Raw genomic sequence first — 19909 nt, forward strand, 5'->3', positions numbered from 1 at the left:
AAGACGTACGTTTGATGATATTCTCCACTGCATCTGCATTGTTCCCACAGAACTTTTCCAACACATCTGTTTCCTGGTACGAATTCAAATTGATTGGTATTTTGAATATTTCACTGGTTTATTGCATCAATAAATTAATTGTATATTGATAATGAGTAAAAATCGCCATAAACGATAAAAACTTTATGACGTGTCAATATAAAATTTAACGTTATTTTAAGGTTATTGGCATCAAAATGTCAATCAAATTATTCAAGATTTATTTTTGTTTTATTTTCGCTTTTGTTATACTTTCTCCAATCATTTACTTTGTTTTTGAATAAAATAATCCAAATTCCTAAACATAACAATATTTAACTTTATTGATAGGTATTTTATTAATAATTAATTATTTGAAATATTTAATATAATAATTATTTTTTAGTGAAAATATTTAAAAAAATTGGTATATTATATTATTGATAGGTATAAATAAATAACAATATTCAATATAAAAATGTATATATTTAATGTAATGGTAGTAAAATATCTGATGCTGATACAGTATCCTATGAATAAACGTATAATATATTATCTCGACTACACAAATTATTGTCTCGGTTGTTCTGCACAAAACACATCAACTATAACCAACCTAAAACAACTAACATAATACCTAAAACACATTTTTATAGTTGATATGAATTTCACATATGCATAAGTTATCGTCGCGAAAAAATAAATAGCCTAAACAGATAACTAAACGTATCAGAAATCTTTGTCCCAACCGGACAGTTCATCGGGCGGTATGTCATTATCTTTGCCGAAACAGTCAAAGTTTGTGACATCACACGGACCTCGAACCACTTGTTGGATGGGAGCTGGAAGTGTTCTCGATATCAAACCATCCCAGTCGAAACCCTGGTACCATCTATACATAAATTAAACATAAATTAAATTCATATTTCGTCATTCACTTGTGTTAATCATTTACTTGTGTTTTTTGATGTCCTGCACACCACCTCTTTGGTATCCAAGCCTTTCGGAAGGCGCATCCCTGCACAACTTCTTTATCAAACTTTGCGCCGACCTGCTGACGTTAAATTTGGCAAAATCAATCATGTCAATCCCTTTCAGAATCAAATTGTAAGTTTTCATAGGATCGGAAGCCGAAAACGGAGGACTGCAATCAAAAAGCAATTCGCAACCCATTTAGCTAGCGACAAACAACAACAAACCTCCCAGTAAGTAACTCATGCATCAATATTCCCAACGCCCAATAGTCCACAGCTCTATCGTGTCCCTTGTTCAGAATCGTTTCGGGCGCAACGTACTCTGGGGTACCGCAAAACGTCCATGTTTTGCTGCTGTAGCCGAGCCGTTTAGCAAATCCGAAATCCACAAGTTTGACGTAGCCACGCACGTCCAGCAGCAGATTCTCCGGTTTCAGATCTCTGTAGATCAACCCACGGTTGTGGAGATAGTCGAAGGCCTCGATCACGCAACCCGCTATGAATCTGGTAGTGTGGTCGTCAAAACAACCTCTGTCACGCAGGATAGTCCAAACCTCGCCCCCCAGACACGCCTCCAGCATCATGTAAACGTATTTTGCATCTTTGAACGATCTATACAACCTAAAAATATTAAAAATTTTAATACAACACACGATGTGGTTGTTTTGTATTTTACCTGCAGATGAAAGGATTTCTGCAACCCATCATGATCGTTTTTTCGCTGCGAATGTGATCTTGTTGTTGAGTATCGACTATGTGCTGTTTTTTTAGGCACTTCAGTGCAAACGTTAAAGATCTGTCTTCTCTGTATTGGACCAGTTCTACTCTACCAAAACCGCCAATTCCCAAAGTTGAAATTACTTCCAAATCGTCCAGTTGAATATAGTCATATTCTAGAAACAACAAACAATTTTATTATTTTGTGTTTGACGAGAAAAAAATATGGGAAAAATGTGTATTAAATAAGCAGTTTCAGGTTTTACATCCACACAGCAGTGATAAAAAATACTAACTATAACGTGTAATAATAAAATTCGTTTATAAATTATTATTTTCTATAAAACTTAAATATATCAGTGGTAAGATTGAAAAACTATCTATGTGCGTATTTAGAAATTTTCACAAGATTTTTCTTAACTCACAGATCCTTATAAACATAAATTCATTAAAAGAATTTTTAAATTAAATCTATCGATGGTTTACAAAGATGACTATAGAACCTGAAATCATTTTTTTGTCTAAAAACAAATTGTATGTTAAAGTTGTGGTACCTTGTTTTTCTAATTGCAAAGAACTTGAAGGCCTGTTCAGTCTTTCGTCATCATCATAAGATTTCTCTCTGATTTCACTCAAGTCTCCGATCAATTGATTGAACGAATCCCTGTCTAGAGTCAAACATTCAACACCAGGATGTTGGGCGATTATTGATGCTGTTCTGCAGTCTTCTTTTAATAAAGCTTGCTCCCCGAAATAGTCACCTCTTTGTAGAGTCCTGATTTCTTCTTCTTCCTCTTCTAACTGACCTAAAACAAACCCAAAAAGTGAACATTGTAATTTATAATAATAATTTAATAATTTACCTGGAAGTCTTTGGGTTACTTTAACGCATCCACTGCTGATGATAAAAAAGGTGTCGCCACTAGCACCTTGCCGAATAATGTGAGCTCCTGCAGGATAAAATTCTACCTCCAAAACGTCAGCAATTTTGGCCAGAACTTCGTTGCTGAGCTTCGCCAATAGAGGTACAGACCTGAGAAAACCTATGTTGTCCTGTAGCCTCTGCAATCCTGTTCTCACCATTATCCTTTGGAAAATCCTTCTATCCAACACCCAAACTTTCGAATCCTCCAATGCTACAACATCCCTCAATGAACACCGTTCATTTCGTTATCGATATTGATTTACCTCTAATCGAAGCAGTTCGCATGCAGTTGTAGAGGAGGGCGAGCTCCCCGAAAGTCTTTCCGGGCCCGATCCGCCCTAAAATCGCTCCCTGCTTGATGACCTCGAACTCCCCTTCGGCTGACACGTACAGATGGGCGCCGGAATCGCCTTCCCTTATGAACACCGTGTTCGCCTGCACCTCCATCGAGTACATCGAATCGACCATCTCTCTAACACGGACCGTGTCCAAGTTGCGCAGGAAGTCGTTGTCGAGGATCGCATCTTTGATCAACTGTTTTGATCTGATTGGATTAGAAAGTGTTAAACTGGGTCTTGGTGTTCACAATAATGTATTACCTGAAGTCCTTTTCGTATTTGACGATGTTTATGTCGCTGGCCAGACCCGTAGATTCGCTTGATTCGGCCGAGACACCCTGCTTTTTCGCCAAGTGGCTGCTCCCGGATGTTTGGGACTGCGGGTTGCGGTTGGCCATCGCGTGCTGCGCCTGGATGCTCGATAAAATGTCCTGGTCATATTTGAATTGGGCAGTTTGTTGTAAAACACTCTAAAATAATAAAATCGTTTGTGAGTTTAGTTTTTTACTATAACTTTATTTATAAATTTACTTTTGACAAGATAGAACGATAAAAATGGAAAGACAGAAATGTTGATATAAAAACGTATCACAATAATATTTTCACACACGTTTATCCCAATTTAATTACTTTTCGGCACTTGGACTAATATTTGCCACTTTAATTAATTGTAGGGCATTGTAAATATTCAGTCAAAACAACAATGGCTATCTATATATACGACGGATAAAAATAGTATTTTCATATACCAGCAAATAACACGTTATCTTCGTTTAATTGAATGATAATGTTATGATTGCATTTTCTGCATTACATTTCTGTGAAATCAGATGTTTTGATAACCAATGAATGGTATTATGGAAAAAGCACATGTTATAAACATCATAGGTAATTATCAAAGTAGAAATGGAAATTTCGATTTGCTTGCTATTTACAACAAAATTACATTTACATCATAGATAGAAATCTTATAGTTTTATGTGTGCATTGATTTATAATATGCAAAATTATTACAATTTTCTTGGTAATTAACATTTTAAATATGCGTAGTTATGTATTAAGAGCAATCACATTAATGTTGTGTTTAAAACAACAAATAACAAAAAACAAAAAAAAATATTTGACCTAGTTAAAACTTTCAATGGCAAATAAATGTTGTTTAATAAATCCTTTAAAACTTTTTAACAACACCTACAAAAAACGTACATTTTACAATCCAATTCCCCTTTTTACTTTTTAGCAATAGGATAATGAGTCCATTATCCTGTTGCTTTGTGTTAAAAAGGAAGCTAATGAGTTGCACCGTTTTATTATGAAACCAGAAAATGTTTCCTTCAAGGCATATTTATAGGATTAATATAGAAAATTATATTTGTTCAGTAAATATTTTGATTCCATTGCCATTTTATTAATAAGTGGGACATTTAAATCGATACTTGTGAATTCCTTTTTCTAATTATAACCGAATATTTTCACCAAAATAACGATGGAAGATTATTTTTATGTCCGAATAAATGAAAGAGGTTATTTAATTTTATTAGACCTATCAAGGAATTAAAACAGGTTTTCGCCACGCGACTGAACAATTTCAGAATTAACCGATTTAGTCCGTCGTTGCCGAAATTATATTTTATTGTATTTTTATATACAGAGTGATTCATCTAACTTATTCATTAGAAGTTTATGGAAATCGGATAAGGGTATTGATTTAAAATTTTTGTGACTGTCATAAATTGACTTGAACTTTATTCTGAATAATATTTCACTTCTTGTTTAATAATAATAATAATAATAATATATTATTAAATAATACTAACTGTAAAAAAAAACACAACACCCAAAACGCATTCAAATATATTCATACAAGAAATGTTTAAAATTTGAAGTCAATAGGAAAACGTAATGTCGGCTTTTTGTTCTTTTTTCTTCATATCTCTAAGGTATTTCAAACAAATCTGTACTTAGTTTTTGTCACAATTTGTTTTATTTAGTAATTTAGAGTAAATTTTTAACATGCCTAGAGTTGGTATTCGATCATTTTACCTCCGTATAAGGTCTTTTGGGCTACTGATTTATTTTTTTGGACTTATTTCTACAAGCAAACCATAGGCGCCAACATAGTGATTGATATATGGAACATCAACAGTGGTATGAGGAATGGAATCACATTGTGTTTTGTCATGAATCACCCTTTTGCTTGGGCATGCACGATGGTCATGTTTGTAAGATGGCGACGTGGTGATAGTGGAGATACTCGCTTTGCTGTGGAGAGTCATATTCAAAACACTATGGGTTTAATGGTATGGGGTGCTATTGCTTATGATAGCAGGTTACCTTCAGTTTAATAACGTTTTGAAGCCTCACTTTCATTCCTACATAAGAAGAGATCTCGGACTAATTTTTCATCAATATAATGACCGTCTACATATTGTCAGGAATACATTAAACTTCCTGCCTCCCATGTGAATGTACTGCCTTGGCCTCCCAGATCTTCAGACCTTTCCCCAATCGAAAATGTGTGGGATATAATGGGGAGACGCTTAAGGAATTTACAGCGGCGTCCACCGACTCTTGATAAACTACGACGCCAGATTCAGTTCGTGTGGGATGAGATACCACAAGAAATTGTCCATAATCTCATTAGATAGATGCTACGACGCGTCAATAAGTGTCTTCGTTATTGGACACTGACAATATGGTTAAAAATTTTTGTTTAATTTTTTAAACAATTATTATTTTGTGATAGGTTAATGTTTTCAAAAAAAATTTGAATGAATCAATTATATTTAGGTGTTGCGTTTTTTTTGTACACAGTATATATAATGTAATTTCTAATATTGTGGTACCATCCTCTAGTTAAACCCTATTGGACAAAGTTGATGCCACTGGATGAAACCAGAAATAAAATTATGTTCAAAATAAATTAGAAAAGTACTTCAAGTCAAGTCATAATTACCATAAACATTTTAAATCAAAATACCCGTTATCCATAAACTTCTCCATAAAAAAATAATATTCGGATAAAAAATAATTAAAAGTGAAGATTGTTCATTTTGAATTTGTACTATAAATAATATTTATTTAATGCAACGAAAACTTTATATTTTTTTAAGGTAAATCTTTTTCTGGAACCAGATTTTAATTGCCTTAATCAAATTAACCAAATAAGGTTTGACAACAGCGGAATAATTAATAAATGCATGCATATAAAACTTGATAAGGTTGCTGTATTTCATTTTTGTTTTTAAGTTAGGCGAGTTTCGCGTGTCCGATTCGTTTAGTCACCAGTAATTTTGTGAGTGAATGTGTTACAGATCCTTATCCATTTGCCTTATGTTAATTCCTGCGGTTCAAAGATTTTTATCAAGTTCAAATTCGGGAACAATACGACTAAATGGATTTATTATTGTTCGTCGCCAACGCTGAAGTAATGTTTTACTTTTACCTTTCACAAAGAAATGTATTTATTTGAGTTTTTAGTTAAAGTTAAATTGAACAAATAACAACAATATCGACAGGAGTGAAGTTCAGCAGGTAAATGGGTAAAGCTTGACGTGTCTGTTTCTGGTCCATTGTCGTTCGTCTGATATTATTATGTCGGGATGCTGAATATACACAGACTTTCATTTGACTGTCGCGCAGAAGAAACGCATTGTTTAACACTGTTTGTTATCGGCATCGCTATCGATTTCGGGTTTCGAACACAACACAAGAGCGTTTCAGAAAAATCGGTCATTGTTTCTCTTTAAATAAACCCACTGTGTTTGTATTTACTATTGATGCTAATGTTCGAACATTATAAATATACGACGAATTTTCCGTCACATATTGGATGATATTAATCTGTGGGTGTGTGGAATCGGATACGACACGACTTTGGTGTTTTATCGCGACTGGATGATCTATTTTAGAATGCGGAATTAGGTTGCAGTTATGCGGTTTGTTGCTTCGGTTTTTCGGATACACATATCCACATATTATCGTGGTTATTGATTTTTACTCCTGCCGAAATATCGACAAATATTTCTTTAATATTCCCGTGCACGAATATTACAAATCACAAACGCACAATAAAAATTCAGCTTGAATTACCGATAAAAAAAACGAAAAATATAAGGAAAAATAGTGTCTCATCCAGATCAAATAAAAATAAGAACATTAAAAATTCTGAATTTTAAATTATTAATTAAAGAAAATACAACACAAGACATTTATTACCTTTTCTTTGCCATTTCTTGCCAATGTTTCAAATAAGCTTAAAAATGAATCTGTTGCTTACTAATTTTATTTTGTATTATTTTTTAAATCAATAAGAAGAGTACACTTAGTTTATGAATTTTGAAATTAAAACTAATATGATATAATAAGAAAATCATCAAATAAAAATTAAAGTTGACAAATAAATTTAATTTTTAGGCGTTTTTGACGAGATGTAACAAAAAAAAATGGGAAACATTATTATTAGCAATAAAATAATTATTTAAAATAATGTTAAACTAAAGCAGAAACTTTCTTCTATAATTTTCCATTTAAATAATTTAAGAAATTTTAAAACAAATTGTCTAATTTAAACAAGTCTAAATAAGTTTCTAATGAAATTAAAATAATATCAAACTAAATAATAAAAACTTACTTTACCCTTATGAATATGTTTCTGAAATTTTAAAACGCATCAAATAACCTTAATAACATATAAATTTAATATTTTTTTTAAATATCTTTATTAAGAATAAATTATTTAATTAAAATAATATTAAACTAAAGTAAAAACTTACTTTACTCTTGTGAACATTTTTCTAAAATTTAATAATAAATTCAATAAATTAATTTTCTTTTAAATATAATATTTTGGTATAAATAAATCTGATTTATGTTTAAACTAGAAGTATTAAATAAAAGAAGTGGGAGTGATTGGCAAAATTAAAAAGTTGAATGATAGACTAAAGTAGAAACTTACTTTTAACTTGTGAACTTCCCTCTGCAGCTTGAGAACTTCGGTTTCTCTACAACTGAGATCTTTCCTGGCTTCGAACAGTTCTCCTTGCACCGACCCATACTTTTTTTCCAATTCCGCCAGCTCCTTCTTCAGCTTGGCCACCATCGACTTCAAATACTCCGAGTCCCCGGAAGAACTCTTCCTTTTCACCTCTATAACGTTCTTCGAATTCTTCCTGATCTGATTCAAATCGTCGTCGGAGGTGCGAGAGCTCCTCCTCAGACTGGCGACGCCGTTCCCCATCGGGCCGAAGATCCCGAAGTCCTGCAGGAACTTCTGCGCCCGTTCCTCCTTGAAATGCGGCTGCGACTCGTACGCGAGCACGTTGAACTTGTGATAGTCGATCTGCGACTTCCGTATCTCCGGCCGTTCGACGCTCGACGGCAGCGACTTGGTTTGTTTCGGCAGCTGCTCCTTCGGGATCTCCACCGGTATCGGGAAGGTTATCTCCGGGTGGTTGAGGTAGACGTTCGCTTTGACGGTCTTCGTCGCCGACTTCGGTTTCAGGCAGACGTTCGGATGTTTGGTCTGGTGCACGTCGATCTCCGGACTGCTCAGCCTCTTCGCGATCGTCCAGGTGTCCGGAGTGGAGGACCTCTTCGTCTCCGTCTCGGGGCCGGAGTCATTGTTGCAGCGGCACTTTGCGTACAGGCTACCGCACGTGTGCGATTTTTTGGTTAGTCGCCGCTCGAGGGTGGTCGGCGGTGGTGCGCGCACCGGCGATGTTTCGGTGCGCGCCTCCAGCAGCATCGCCGAGAACTCCGTCACCGAGGCTGGATAACTTTTCGGTCCGTACTTCTCCAACAGGTTCGGCTGGTTCAGGCACGAATTCGCCATTTCCTCACCTGGAAAACTTATTTTGTTATTAGAATATTAATAAAGAATTAAGACATTCATTTTTATTATTCTATGTGGATACTCGAAACATTTGATTATTTCAGCAGGTAAACCAAAATATTTGCAAGTAAACTAAAAATAGAATCGGAATGATCGAACTTATTATTACATATGGGCGAAAATTATTGACACGTTGATAAAATGGGTTCATTAAAACACAACTTGACGAACCAAAACAAATATATTTGTTGTCCTGGAAAAATCACAAATTGCAACTTGATTAACTTAATTATTTATCGAATGTGGGTAATAATTAAAACACCAGATTCTGTAACAACTGTGAGATTAAAATAATTATGATGGTAGTAGGTAATATTGACACAATTTACGTACAAATGCAATGCTATATTTAATTATATTAAATTGAAAATATAACGCTAGTAAGTCAAATTTAAGCATAGATTAAATATTGGCATAATTTTAGCGAGATTTACAAATATTCGACCAAATGAACTAAACAAATTAAAATACAAAAAATTTAGAAAACGTGTGAAAACGTTCATGTCGAATTTTGTTTATCCAATTTCTATGTATGAAATGTTTACACATTAACTAAACATGTTCGTCGTTAGATTTAATTACGAAAATTAACATTTCAACTCTAGATAATGTTAATACTACTTTCATTACAGTTTTAAGAATATTTTATTATTATTTATAAATTATTGAATTTCTTTATTCAATTTTAATTTTTTTTTATAAATAAAGTAATTAAAAATTTGTCATAAATTAATTTTATGTATTCCCGTGTACACTAAATCATTAGATTTAATTGTGAAATTAAAATTTTAACTTTACATTTGAAAATGTAGCTCAAATAAAATATCATATTTCTTTTTATTTTTTTTTTTATGTTTTTTGTCTTCTTTAAAAAGTTTTACATATAAAAATGAAACTTCAAGTAATCATAATCCCACTTTTTAATAAAGAATTGTAACAGTTTTTTAAGTTACTTTATTAAATTAAGCCATATCTATATAAAAAAATAATTTTGAAAGCTTTACATGTAGAAATGTACCTCCAATCAATTACAATCATAAGCCCCTTCAGACTTTTTAATAATTAAATATAACAGTTTCTTAAAATTACTTCTTTTTAAATTAAGTCATATTTGTATAAAAATATAATTTCGGAAACTTTACATATAAAAATGTAGCTCCAATAAATTAATATCATAATTCTTTTTATTTTTTATATTTTGTCTTCTTTAAAAAGTTTTACATGTAAAACTGAAACTCCATTTAATTAATATCATAATTGTTTTTATTTTTTTATAATTTATTTTCCTTAAAAAGCTTTACATGTAAAAATAAAACTCCGATCCTATATCATAATTCTTTTATATAATAATATATTCTTTTTATTTTTTTATATTTTGTCTTCTTTAAAAAGCCTTACATATAAAAATGAAACTAATTAATTACAATCACAATCCCACTTTTATTTTGTAATATTATTATTTCTAATAAAAAATTGTAACAGTTTATTAAAATTATTTATATTAAAATTAAGCCATCGCTTTATAAAAACATAATTTTGAAAGTTTTACATGTAGAAATGTACCTCCAATCAATTACAATCATACAATCAATCATTTTTATATTTAGACTTTTTAATAATTAAATATAACAGTTTTTTAAAATTACTTATATTTAAATTAAGTCATAGATAATGTTAATATTATTTTAATTATTGTTTTATGAATATTTTATTTAAAATTAAATTAAAAAATGTAATTCGTTTAGAAAAAAGTTAAAATAAAATAATGTTTCCTTTCAAATTTCTTATAACAAAAAAAAAAAAAAAAAAAAAAAAAATGAAAAAATATAATTATTGTTTGAAAATAGAATTTGTTTTTTCTCACATTCGTATTCGTATTGAATATGAATTTCTTTTGTTAGGTTTGACCCTGCAATTTGTTTTACGTCGTCTGTTACGTTTAACTTGTGGGTTATCTGTTGTGTGTGGCACAATGGATGTCTCAAATTTGCTTATTACCATTTTCTTGTGTTGTAATTGTTGGTATTTTTAAACCTAGACCCATTTCCAACGTTGGACAAACACTTTTTCCACCATTTTCAGCACGTTCCCACACGATTGTTGTATTTTTTCGTTTTGTTTGGATTGCACCTCGTCAAATAAGTGAAATTATTATTATGTGGCACGTGTGTTTGTTTGAATAAATTTAATAAAAGGGGAAATTTAAATTTGAACATATATGTGCATTAATATGCGAAGTAAACTTTGAGCTTGGTTAATATTTGAAATACGTGCGATGCAAGGTCAGTTCGGCAAATGTATATCTAAATAGATTCCAACCTTCGTTAATAATTAGAACAAATGCTAAAATTGACATTGCAACGATTATTACCAGGAAAAATGTTCTTGCTGTACATGAAATTGTTTGAAAGTGTTAATTTTGCAACTTCTAATAACAACCATTAAAATTTATAGCGTAAATCATTATTAAGGATGTTAAAGTTTCTATTGTAATTGTGAATTTTAACTAATAAATATTAAAATTAATTACTTTATTAATGGTTTTATTGAACATTACTAAACATCACCAATTTTGTGCGAAATTACATGTTTACAATAAACAATAATTGTATTTAACTGCACATTCATTCACACATCAATATTTTGATTTTATTAGCACATTCGGTAGAAAATAACAAACATTTCTTAAAATCTGATGTTGATCATTTTTATAAAACAAACATTATGGAACGTGTTAAACGTAACAGATAAATAATTTAAATTACCAGGAAGCTGTTTATCAAATTGACATTTGTAATGTGTGATTAATAAATTACTGTTATCATTTGAAAAGGACTTAATTGTAGACTCTTTTTATAATTAACAACATTAATAATATTTACAAAAAGTTGCTGTGTGTATATGTTAAATTACAACCAGACAAAATTTAAATATTTAATTTATAAATTTAACATGTTGATTTATGACTTGCAAATATTTTAATTTTGTATTTTTAGAAAATTCATGTATTTCATAATATTAATCAGTCGATAAATTAATGAATGGGTATTATTATATTAACATAACAATATAACAATTTATGTTTCCGTGAAAATATAATTCGTATTAGTAATTTGTACTTCAGTTTACGGACACAAACAAGACTGCTTTTAAATATTTCAATCACCAATTTATTTTCGTTGATTAAAATTCAACACTCGTTCAAACAACTAATGGTAAATTCTGAAATAATTCATTGACCGCGATATTTAATAAAACATCCAAGGATAAAATTGAAAAAGAAATAAATTTTTACATGGACGTCTTTGAAAATTTACAGTCGACAAACATGTTTGTCAAAACAGTGAGGATTTAATTGTGGGGATTTCATTTAGTGTTACAACTATATTTTTACACAAATATTTATGCGCTTCTCTCTTTACAATTCAAAACGACAATTTTATTATTTTTATTATCGCCATTTTGCACGTTTTCAAAAAGTTTTCCGTATTTGTTATATTTTCTCCGTTTTTAATTAATATGTTTAGTTAATGGTAACAAATTCAATTAACACGCTGAATATAATAACTTTTTTACTGGTTCTACTTATTTATATCATCAATGTTAATAATATATAATGAAAACATAATGTGTTCATCATGGATTTATAAATAGAATAGATATGTAAATAAAAAAAAAATGAAACTGAGTTTCAAATCTGTTAGAAGCAATAAAAGTTTATGAAAGATAAATGTTTATCTTATGCATTTAATATATTTTGCAAAAAATATATTTTTATCAGTAGTTTATAATTTTGTATAGATGATAAACAGATGAGTATTAATAAGGATTAACTGATTATCATCAATATTTATTAATAATAATTATATTATACAAAATACTGATATTTATCTATTATTACATCATATTAAAAATAGTCCTAATTTCGCTTTAAAATTATTAATAAATCTCTAAAGTTGCCTTCTCATGTTTTTAAAAGAATTCTCTATTAATATCAATTGAGACATTAATATTCCAAAGGCAGAAATTAGTGTCATAATCACATGAATCACATAAACATTAATAATACTATTTAACTTTTCCGGATTTGGATTTAGTTAGAATTAATCTTAATAATCTTTTTTTTTTTTTTTGATATTTTATTTATATATTAATTATTTGTTATATAGTATGTTTGAATAAGACAAATAATTTGTGAGTAACAAATTGAAAAATTTATAAGAAAATGAAAACAAAAGTTTAAATATTTTTTAAATAAATGAATTAATATCAGATTTATAAATTAAAAAGTTTGTTTCTTGATAACTTTTGGAAACAATTGCATCCTTTATTAAAACAAAATTAAAATTTTTCATAGATTTAATTTGATCAAGTGAAAAAGTAATAGTAGTAAGTAATTTACACTTAAAGGATGCAAATAATTTGAATGTTCAAATCCCCTCGTTTAATAAATTAATTGCATAAAATTGATTTAAGTTGTCTTATAAATTAATTTTAACAATTAAACCTATAGAAATTAATATTTTTTAATGGATATTTCAACCTTGTTGCGTTATTTACTGTTGAATTTAGTAAAATACTTAATTCTAAATATTTAAACTTGTTTTTGCGCCGTTTCATTTATCACAATTTACCAGTTGATTAATGATTTAGTTTCAACTACAAAAAAAGAAATAATAATAAATTACTTAACGTTATTTTTTGAACAAATTAAACAATAGACTTGTGTTAAAATCTGAATAAATATTTAATTTTTACTCGTGGTGACGTCAAATAAAATATATTTTTCCCCGACAATAAAAATTGCGTTCAAACTACCGAATTAAAATTGTGTAAACAAATCTAACCCGAATACTTGTTTAAACTTTAGTTGTGCAATTAGGTTAAACGTTTTGAAAACCACCTGTTGAACGATTCTATAAACGAAACTTAAACGAACGTATTTAAAACTCACCTGCGTAACAACAACAGCAACAACAATAATATTCAGCAACTAAATGCACCGTCCAGACACAAAACACAACCACCGTTTGTTGTAAAAATCATAATCGCATCGCGTACGAACGAAAGTTTGGTAAACAGGGGGAGTCGAGTTGATTCGAGCAACGTGTTCAAATCTAAACTCGCGAGTTAATTCCGTTCAATTCAGCATATCCCCCATCCGACCTCGGTCTTCTCTCGAAAACCGCCAACCTGCCACTATCAATTGTATGTAATCTTATCGCAGAGTCGGTTTCGGTAAAAAAATTGAGCTCGGTGTGCGGGTGTTAATTGTAATCGGTCGTTCTGTTTGCTCACGCAGAACTGGCCTGAACATAATAATTGACTGCAAAATCCAACGTACAAGCATAGTTATTGTTTAGTTTCTATCTTTATTGTTTATTGTTAATTTGATATATTTTGTTTTTTTATTGTCGAAAATTCATACAAAAGTGATAGTTAAAATAATAATACAACAAATTAATAATTGTAATTATTAAATTGTATTGTACTTGTACAAAAATATTATTAATATATTAATAATATTTGTAACAAATATTAATTAATTTTATAATTTTTTTAATTTATTAAAAATATTTCTCTAAATATATAAAGTTATTTCTATTTATCATCTAATTTAGTTTTTGTTCTATTTTTAGAAGTACTAGTTTTAAAAATTTGTTAACTTTTATGGTTTAGCAATTAAATAAATTATCATTCTAGGAATAAACAACAATAAAATGTTGGTTAACACGTGTATAATTAAAACAACACTGTACATTTACAGAGAACAAGGAAAATATATTTTTAGCCGGGTACAATTAATACATAAAAGTAACTGTTTGGGAGTCAATTAAAATTATCATAGGTGGAAGGGAACAACTTTTGGCTTTTGGCGCACACTTTTCGCAGGGGATAAAACTAATATTAATCACGGTTATCAAACAAGATTATCATGTTCTGTTTGTAATAATTAGTAATGTGTTAGATAATTCTATTTTTGGATAACATCATATTTGCATTAACTCTTCACCCCATTTATAAATATGTTTTTCGGCACAGATTTTTCAATACAATTGTTAACAATAAAATTAATATGTTACCTGTGTTATTGACAAGAAATTAATAAATTTCGGATTAATTGTAATTAATAAACATTATTATTCACCTAACAAATAGTAAACATAATAAAATATATAATTTTGTCAACAGATCTGTTCGGTTTTCAGGGGAATTCCCCAATAATAAATCTTTTCATAACAAAACTAATCTGTTACATTCATTTTAAGAAAACGGGTTAAAAATAAAAGATTTCGTTTACAAAAAAATCTACACTGTTTGGCTAGACTATAATATCTATTTACAGGTAAATTTTAATTTTGGATTCCTTTTATTATGATTTAACATCTTTAAATAAATTAACGTCACAAAAGTCACGTGTGTTTATAAAACATCCTTTATGTTTACTGAACGTTTCATTTTTCCATTTACCAGATACTGTAGAAGCGTTAATAATGAAATTTACACAAAGATAAACACGGGCATCAATATCAGTTGCATACATTTTGTACTAATTCTGCTAGTAAAGCGTACAATAAACTCTATGGTTCATTCATTCGAATGTGACAACTGGAGGAAATTTCATTCAATTGTACTATAATAATTTAATAAATTTCCATTTGTGTTTTTTAATTTAAATACATTTAAATATTTAAATTGGATACAAGCGACATCTACTGCTTTAATCTAGTATTTGAAGAACTGCAGAGCAGAGAGCTAAAATAATAATTTTAGTTGATGAATACAAAGGATTAGGTGGTTAAAAGCTTACTTCTAAGTTTTGTAAAACTTTTACACAAAATATTAAAAAAGAATAGAATAAAAAAATTTTAAAGTAATGTTAGATTAATTTTGTAATATATAATTATGGACTTGAACGAAAAGAGCCGAAAATATATAATTTGAAACAAAAAATAAATGTATTTAAAAAATTCAAATTATCTTAATAATTGTATAGACTTTTTCTTTTAACAATCTATGTAAATGCAATTGACAATTGAAATAATTTTTTATAAAATCGATTTATAGAATTTTTTTAAAATTCAGAGGATATTAACAGAAAAAACTAAGAATTATATTTTAATTACTTACATAAAAAAGGAATATATAACAATTCACTTTAAATTTAATAAATAACTGTCTATTTTTTAAAGTGACTACAAATTTAACTCGCTCATTTTACTATTATAAAAAGACTGAACAAAATAAAAGAATTTTGTTACATAAATTACTTCCTTTGAAAGTTATTTTGTTTTCTTTGGACACTTATTTTGGTTATTTTTACCATTTCTATTTTTTTATAATCTGTTTATGCAAAAATAAAATACACTGTAATATATATTTATTTACTATTATATACAAATACTAAAAATATAAATATTTTTTTGTACAGAATTTTCTTAAAATAGTTCCATTGTTTACAAATTTCTTTAAATTTTTCTAATAAATTTATTTATGATATTATATTTTTATAAATTGTAGAATATTCAAGTTCACAATAGTTTTATATTTTTATAATTCATTTTAAAATAAAAAAGAATTCTTAAAATTGTTTACAAATTTCCTTAAATTTTTCTATTAAGTTTATTTATGAGAATATATTTTTATAAATTGTGGAATATTCGAAGGTTCAATCAAATATACGAATATATATTTAATATCTTTGTTTTCAAAATAGTTGATTATATTTTTATAATACATTTTAAACAATCATTATTTCGAGAATAGTAATTTACGAAACGTGTGATGGGGACCACGGCGATATTTCTGTTATTGAAACAATAATATATGCGAAAATTTCCAAAAATATTGTCCTGTTCGTCTTCAGTCGGAGTCACTCGCAAGTGGTCACGTCGGTCACTAGCGACTCGTCGAGACGCCGGAGACCAAATTAGTCATCCGCCGGCCTCTTAAAACCTACCACTACCTATTGGACCATCAAATTATTTTAACATTTCACATTTTCATATGTAAGTTTTTTAATTTTATTCACTTCTTTATCTTTTAGTTGCTTTATCATTTTCAAATTGTATCGGAGCAATTTTTAATTCCAGAAAAATATTATTATATGCTTGTTAGGATTTAATTGGTTTGTGCAAGTTTGTGCCAAATATTTATGAAAGTTTGATGCATTTTACGCTTATAAATGTGCGTTAAATATCCTAAAAATAGTATATATTAGTGTACAATTGCCAGAACGTTTAAATATATTTTTGTCTTTAAGGTTTCTAAAAATTTAACAGTTAAATTAAGATAATTATTATATTAAATAGAATATTTTACATTGTAGACATTCGTAACACTCAAATTATAATGATTGAAAATATATTGAAGAGAAAATTACTAAAATATAAAAAATATAATTATCAAGTATAATTGTGCAGAATAAAAATTAGTTTATAAAGTCAAAAACAATTTGTACTATCCAATGAATAATTTGAAATTACAATTAGAATATTAAATTAAAAATATTCTTAAAAATGTTTGTTCAACATAATATTTATAACTTTAAAGGTTGTGAAAAGGTAAAAAATTGATATACATCCAGAAAATGAGGTGAATGTCTCGGAAAATCACAAATAAAAATAATATTGAATCACGATTCGGAATTCCTGAAATATTTTTCAAACCGTTGCCAATTAACCTATATCAAACCTGGATTTCTTAACCTGAACGTCTCTATTTCTTTAAAAGTTACACTTTAATATTAAAAATAAATATTTCGTGGGCAAAAATTAATTTACCATATGTTTCTGATTAACAATCAACCTTAAAATAAAGTTTTTTTTCGTTAATTTAAGAACCATTTGATTTAATCTAAAAATACTGAAATTGAAAGCTTGCTGTATTTTTGTAACTTGACGTTTGTGGATATTTAAAACTGCAACAACATGAAAATTGTGTTTTGTAATTAATCTCAGATGTTTTTTTGACAAATACACGATTGTTTTCACAGAAATTTAGAAAACTCGTTGTGAATTGTTTTTAATTTTTCGTTCACAATCATATACATAATAAGAATTGTAAGTTGAAACTTTGAAGCAAAAATAGGTTGAAATAACTCGATTTTCAGTGAATAAACGTTTGTTAAAAATATATTTTAGCAGATTTATAATCTCGTTAAGTCGGTCTAGAAATACAGTAAATAAAGATGGTTTACTAAATCAATCAATTATAATGGATAGTGTTTCGGTGTTCAAAGATGAATAAAGTTAATAAAGTCTTTTGTATATTTTTTAAATAAATAATCGGATGATTTGGTTAAAGTCTCTTTTCTGATTTTAAGTATTTAATTAAATTAAATATCTTATTATAAATAAAGCTCGGAAAATATTTTTGTCAACCTATAATGTGTTTTACGAGTTGAGGAACCATAACACTTAATGACACGATCGTTATGTCGATCATTAGGGCCTAAATAAATATTTTCCCGACTTGAATTAAATTTTAAAATACGATCCGCATTGGCAAAAAGCCACACGAACCGTCCGAAATCACTTACTTATTAACATTGTATGCGGATTATTAGAGAGTCTCCAGTCGACCCAAAAACTACCGATAAATACTCGCCTCTTGAATTTTCCGGGTCGGTTTAACGATTTAACGACCCGATTTTCATTTGTATCTGTCAGAATGCGAGTGAATGTTTAAAAGATCCAGAATTAAATTTAATAAAACAATCATCGAATCGGGCAATGCAAAAAGTAAAAAACCGTTTCTGTCTTCTCGTCTTTCACTATCTGGCTGAAATCCAGACAAAACTTTACTGGTAATGATAAATGCTGCGGCTCTTGAATATATAAATCACCACTGAGTTTGTTTAATTATTTATACTAAACCATTAGGCAGATTTCTAATGTCACACTCAAAATTTATTAATGACATTTTTGCCATTTATTTGTGGGCAGTTCAAAACAAAATTTTGCAATGGATTTATATTTCTGCATAGTTTTACAAACACCAGAAATCTGGTTTAATAATAAACAAAAACCACATAGCATCTAATATTTAATCTGAGTAACTCGACTATTTATAACCTGAACAATCATAAGAATACTTTATAATTATTTAACTCGTGAGTAAGACGAGTATTTTTAACCAAACGTGTCTTGAAAATCAAGAACTTCAAAAACTTGTGATTCACCAAAAATTGAATCACTCATTCATACGTTGGTGTTCAAGTTACTTTCTGCATTTACATTAACCTCTACGCATTTTTGGCACGAAGTGTATTTATCGTATTGAATGATGTATTTATATGACGAATGTATTTTTTTTTTTTTAATCGGTAAACGTCATGATTTGAGGAACAGTTTTTTAATTTGTCACGGTTCTGTATTTAAGTTGGAGTTTTGGAAGTTTAAAGATAGATTAAGATCACTATTGTAACGTAAGTTACTGCTCAATATTTTCATTGTTTTTATCGGTAAGTGGTTGACAGTTTGAACAACAATATTGTCCAAAGTCAAATTTTTTGTACTAAACATGACTTTTAAAATTTAATTATTGTGATGATTGTGTTACTTGGTAAGTTTTTATTAATTATTTTAGATAATTTATTGATTCAAAATTCCTGATAAAAGATTTATATTCAGTCTTTTTTAATTTTAGTATTTTTTGTTTTAGTTTGCAGTTTTTCTTATTTTAAAAACAATCTTTCCATTCATACATTTTTAATAAACATTTCAGGATAATTTATTTATGTGATGAGTAACAACTTTCAAATAATGACTAACTCAAGAATAATTTGAAATTGTGCTAATTTTTTATATAAGAAAGTAAATACTTTCACTTTTTATTGATTTATTAGACTTTTTAACATTTATTGTATTTAAAAAATATGCTGTAAGTTTTTCTGAAATGTTTTTAGTATGTCCATGATTTTAAAATTCTTAGGTCTCATTTTGAATAACATCAAAACTCGCTGCAGCTTGTCAAATTTATTATAAGGAAATTGAAGTCGTGTTTGATTTGTGAGTTAAATTTGTAATCAATATTTTTTGTT

General features: G+C 28.8%; 2 protein-coding genes across 7 annotated transcripts in view; one reads left to right on the top strand and one right to left on the bottom strand.

Moving 5' to 3' along the window:
- Positions 1-19909, top strand: part of LOC109595226 (uncharacterized) — a 72158-nt gene that overhangs the window by 27217 nt on the left and 25032 nt on the right. The window contains exon 1 of one of the 3 annotated variants that reach the window (XM_049963379.1): positions 16738-16874. The exons of 1 other annotated variant lie outside the window; for it this stretch is intronic. The gene's annotated coding sequence lies outside the window, so the exon portion shown is untranslated. Of the gene's footprint in view, positions 1-16737; positions 16875-19406; positions 19432-19909 lie in introns of those variants that run through there. One more of the 3 variants, XM_049963382.1, reaches the window with a different exon arrangement.
- Positions 485-14028, bottom strand: LOC109608223 (cGMP-dependent protein kinase, isozyme 1-like). 4 transcript variants are annotated; one of them, XM_049963374.1, is made up of 10 exons: positions 10864-11275; positions 7930-8813; positions 3234-3442; positions 2898-3178; positions 2573-2845; positions 2264-2515; positions 1669-1885; positions 1218-1613; positions 974-1162; positions 485-910 (listed from the first exon to the last, which is right to left on the bottom strand). In XM_049963374.1, exons 1-10 carry the CDS (start codon positions 10907-10909, stop codon positions 748-750), a joined length of 2910 nt encoding a protein of 969 aa, XP_049819331.1. In that variant the 5' UTR covers positions 10910-11275; the 3' UTR covers positions 485-747. The 4 variants fall into 4 exon arrangements, with proteins under 4 accessions (XP_049819331.1, XP_049819330.1, XP_049819329.1 ...); XM_049963373.1 differs by lacking the exon at positions 10864-11275 and adding an exon at positions 13820-14028 and having other exon boundaries at positions 2264-2845; XM_049963372.1 differs by lacking the exon at positions 10864-11275 and adding an exon at positions 13820-14028 and having other exon boundaries at positions 2264-2845; positions 7930-8821.

This window comes from Aethina tumida, chromosome 2 (assembly GCF_024364675.1).
Source record: "Aethina tumida isolate Nest 87 chromosome 2, icAetTumi1.1, whole genome shotgun sequence".
Classification (NCBI taxonomy): domain Eukaryota; kingdom Metazoa; phylum Arthropoda; class Insecta; order Coleoptera; family Nitidulidae; genus Aethina; species Aethina tumida.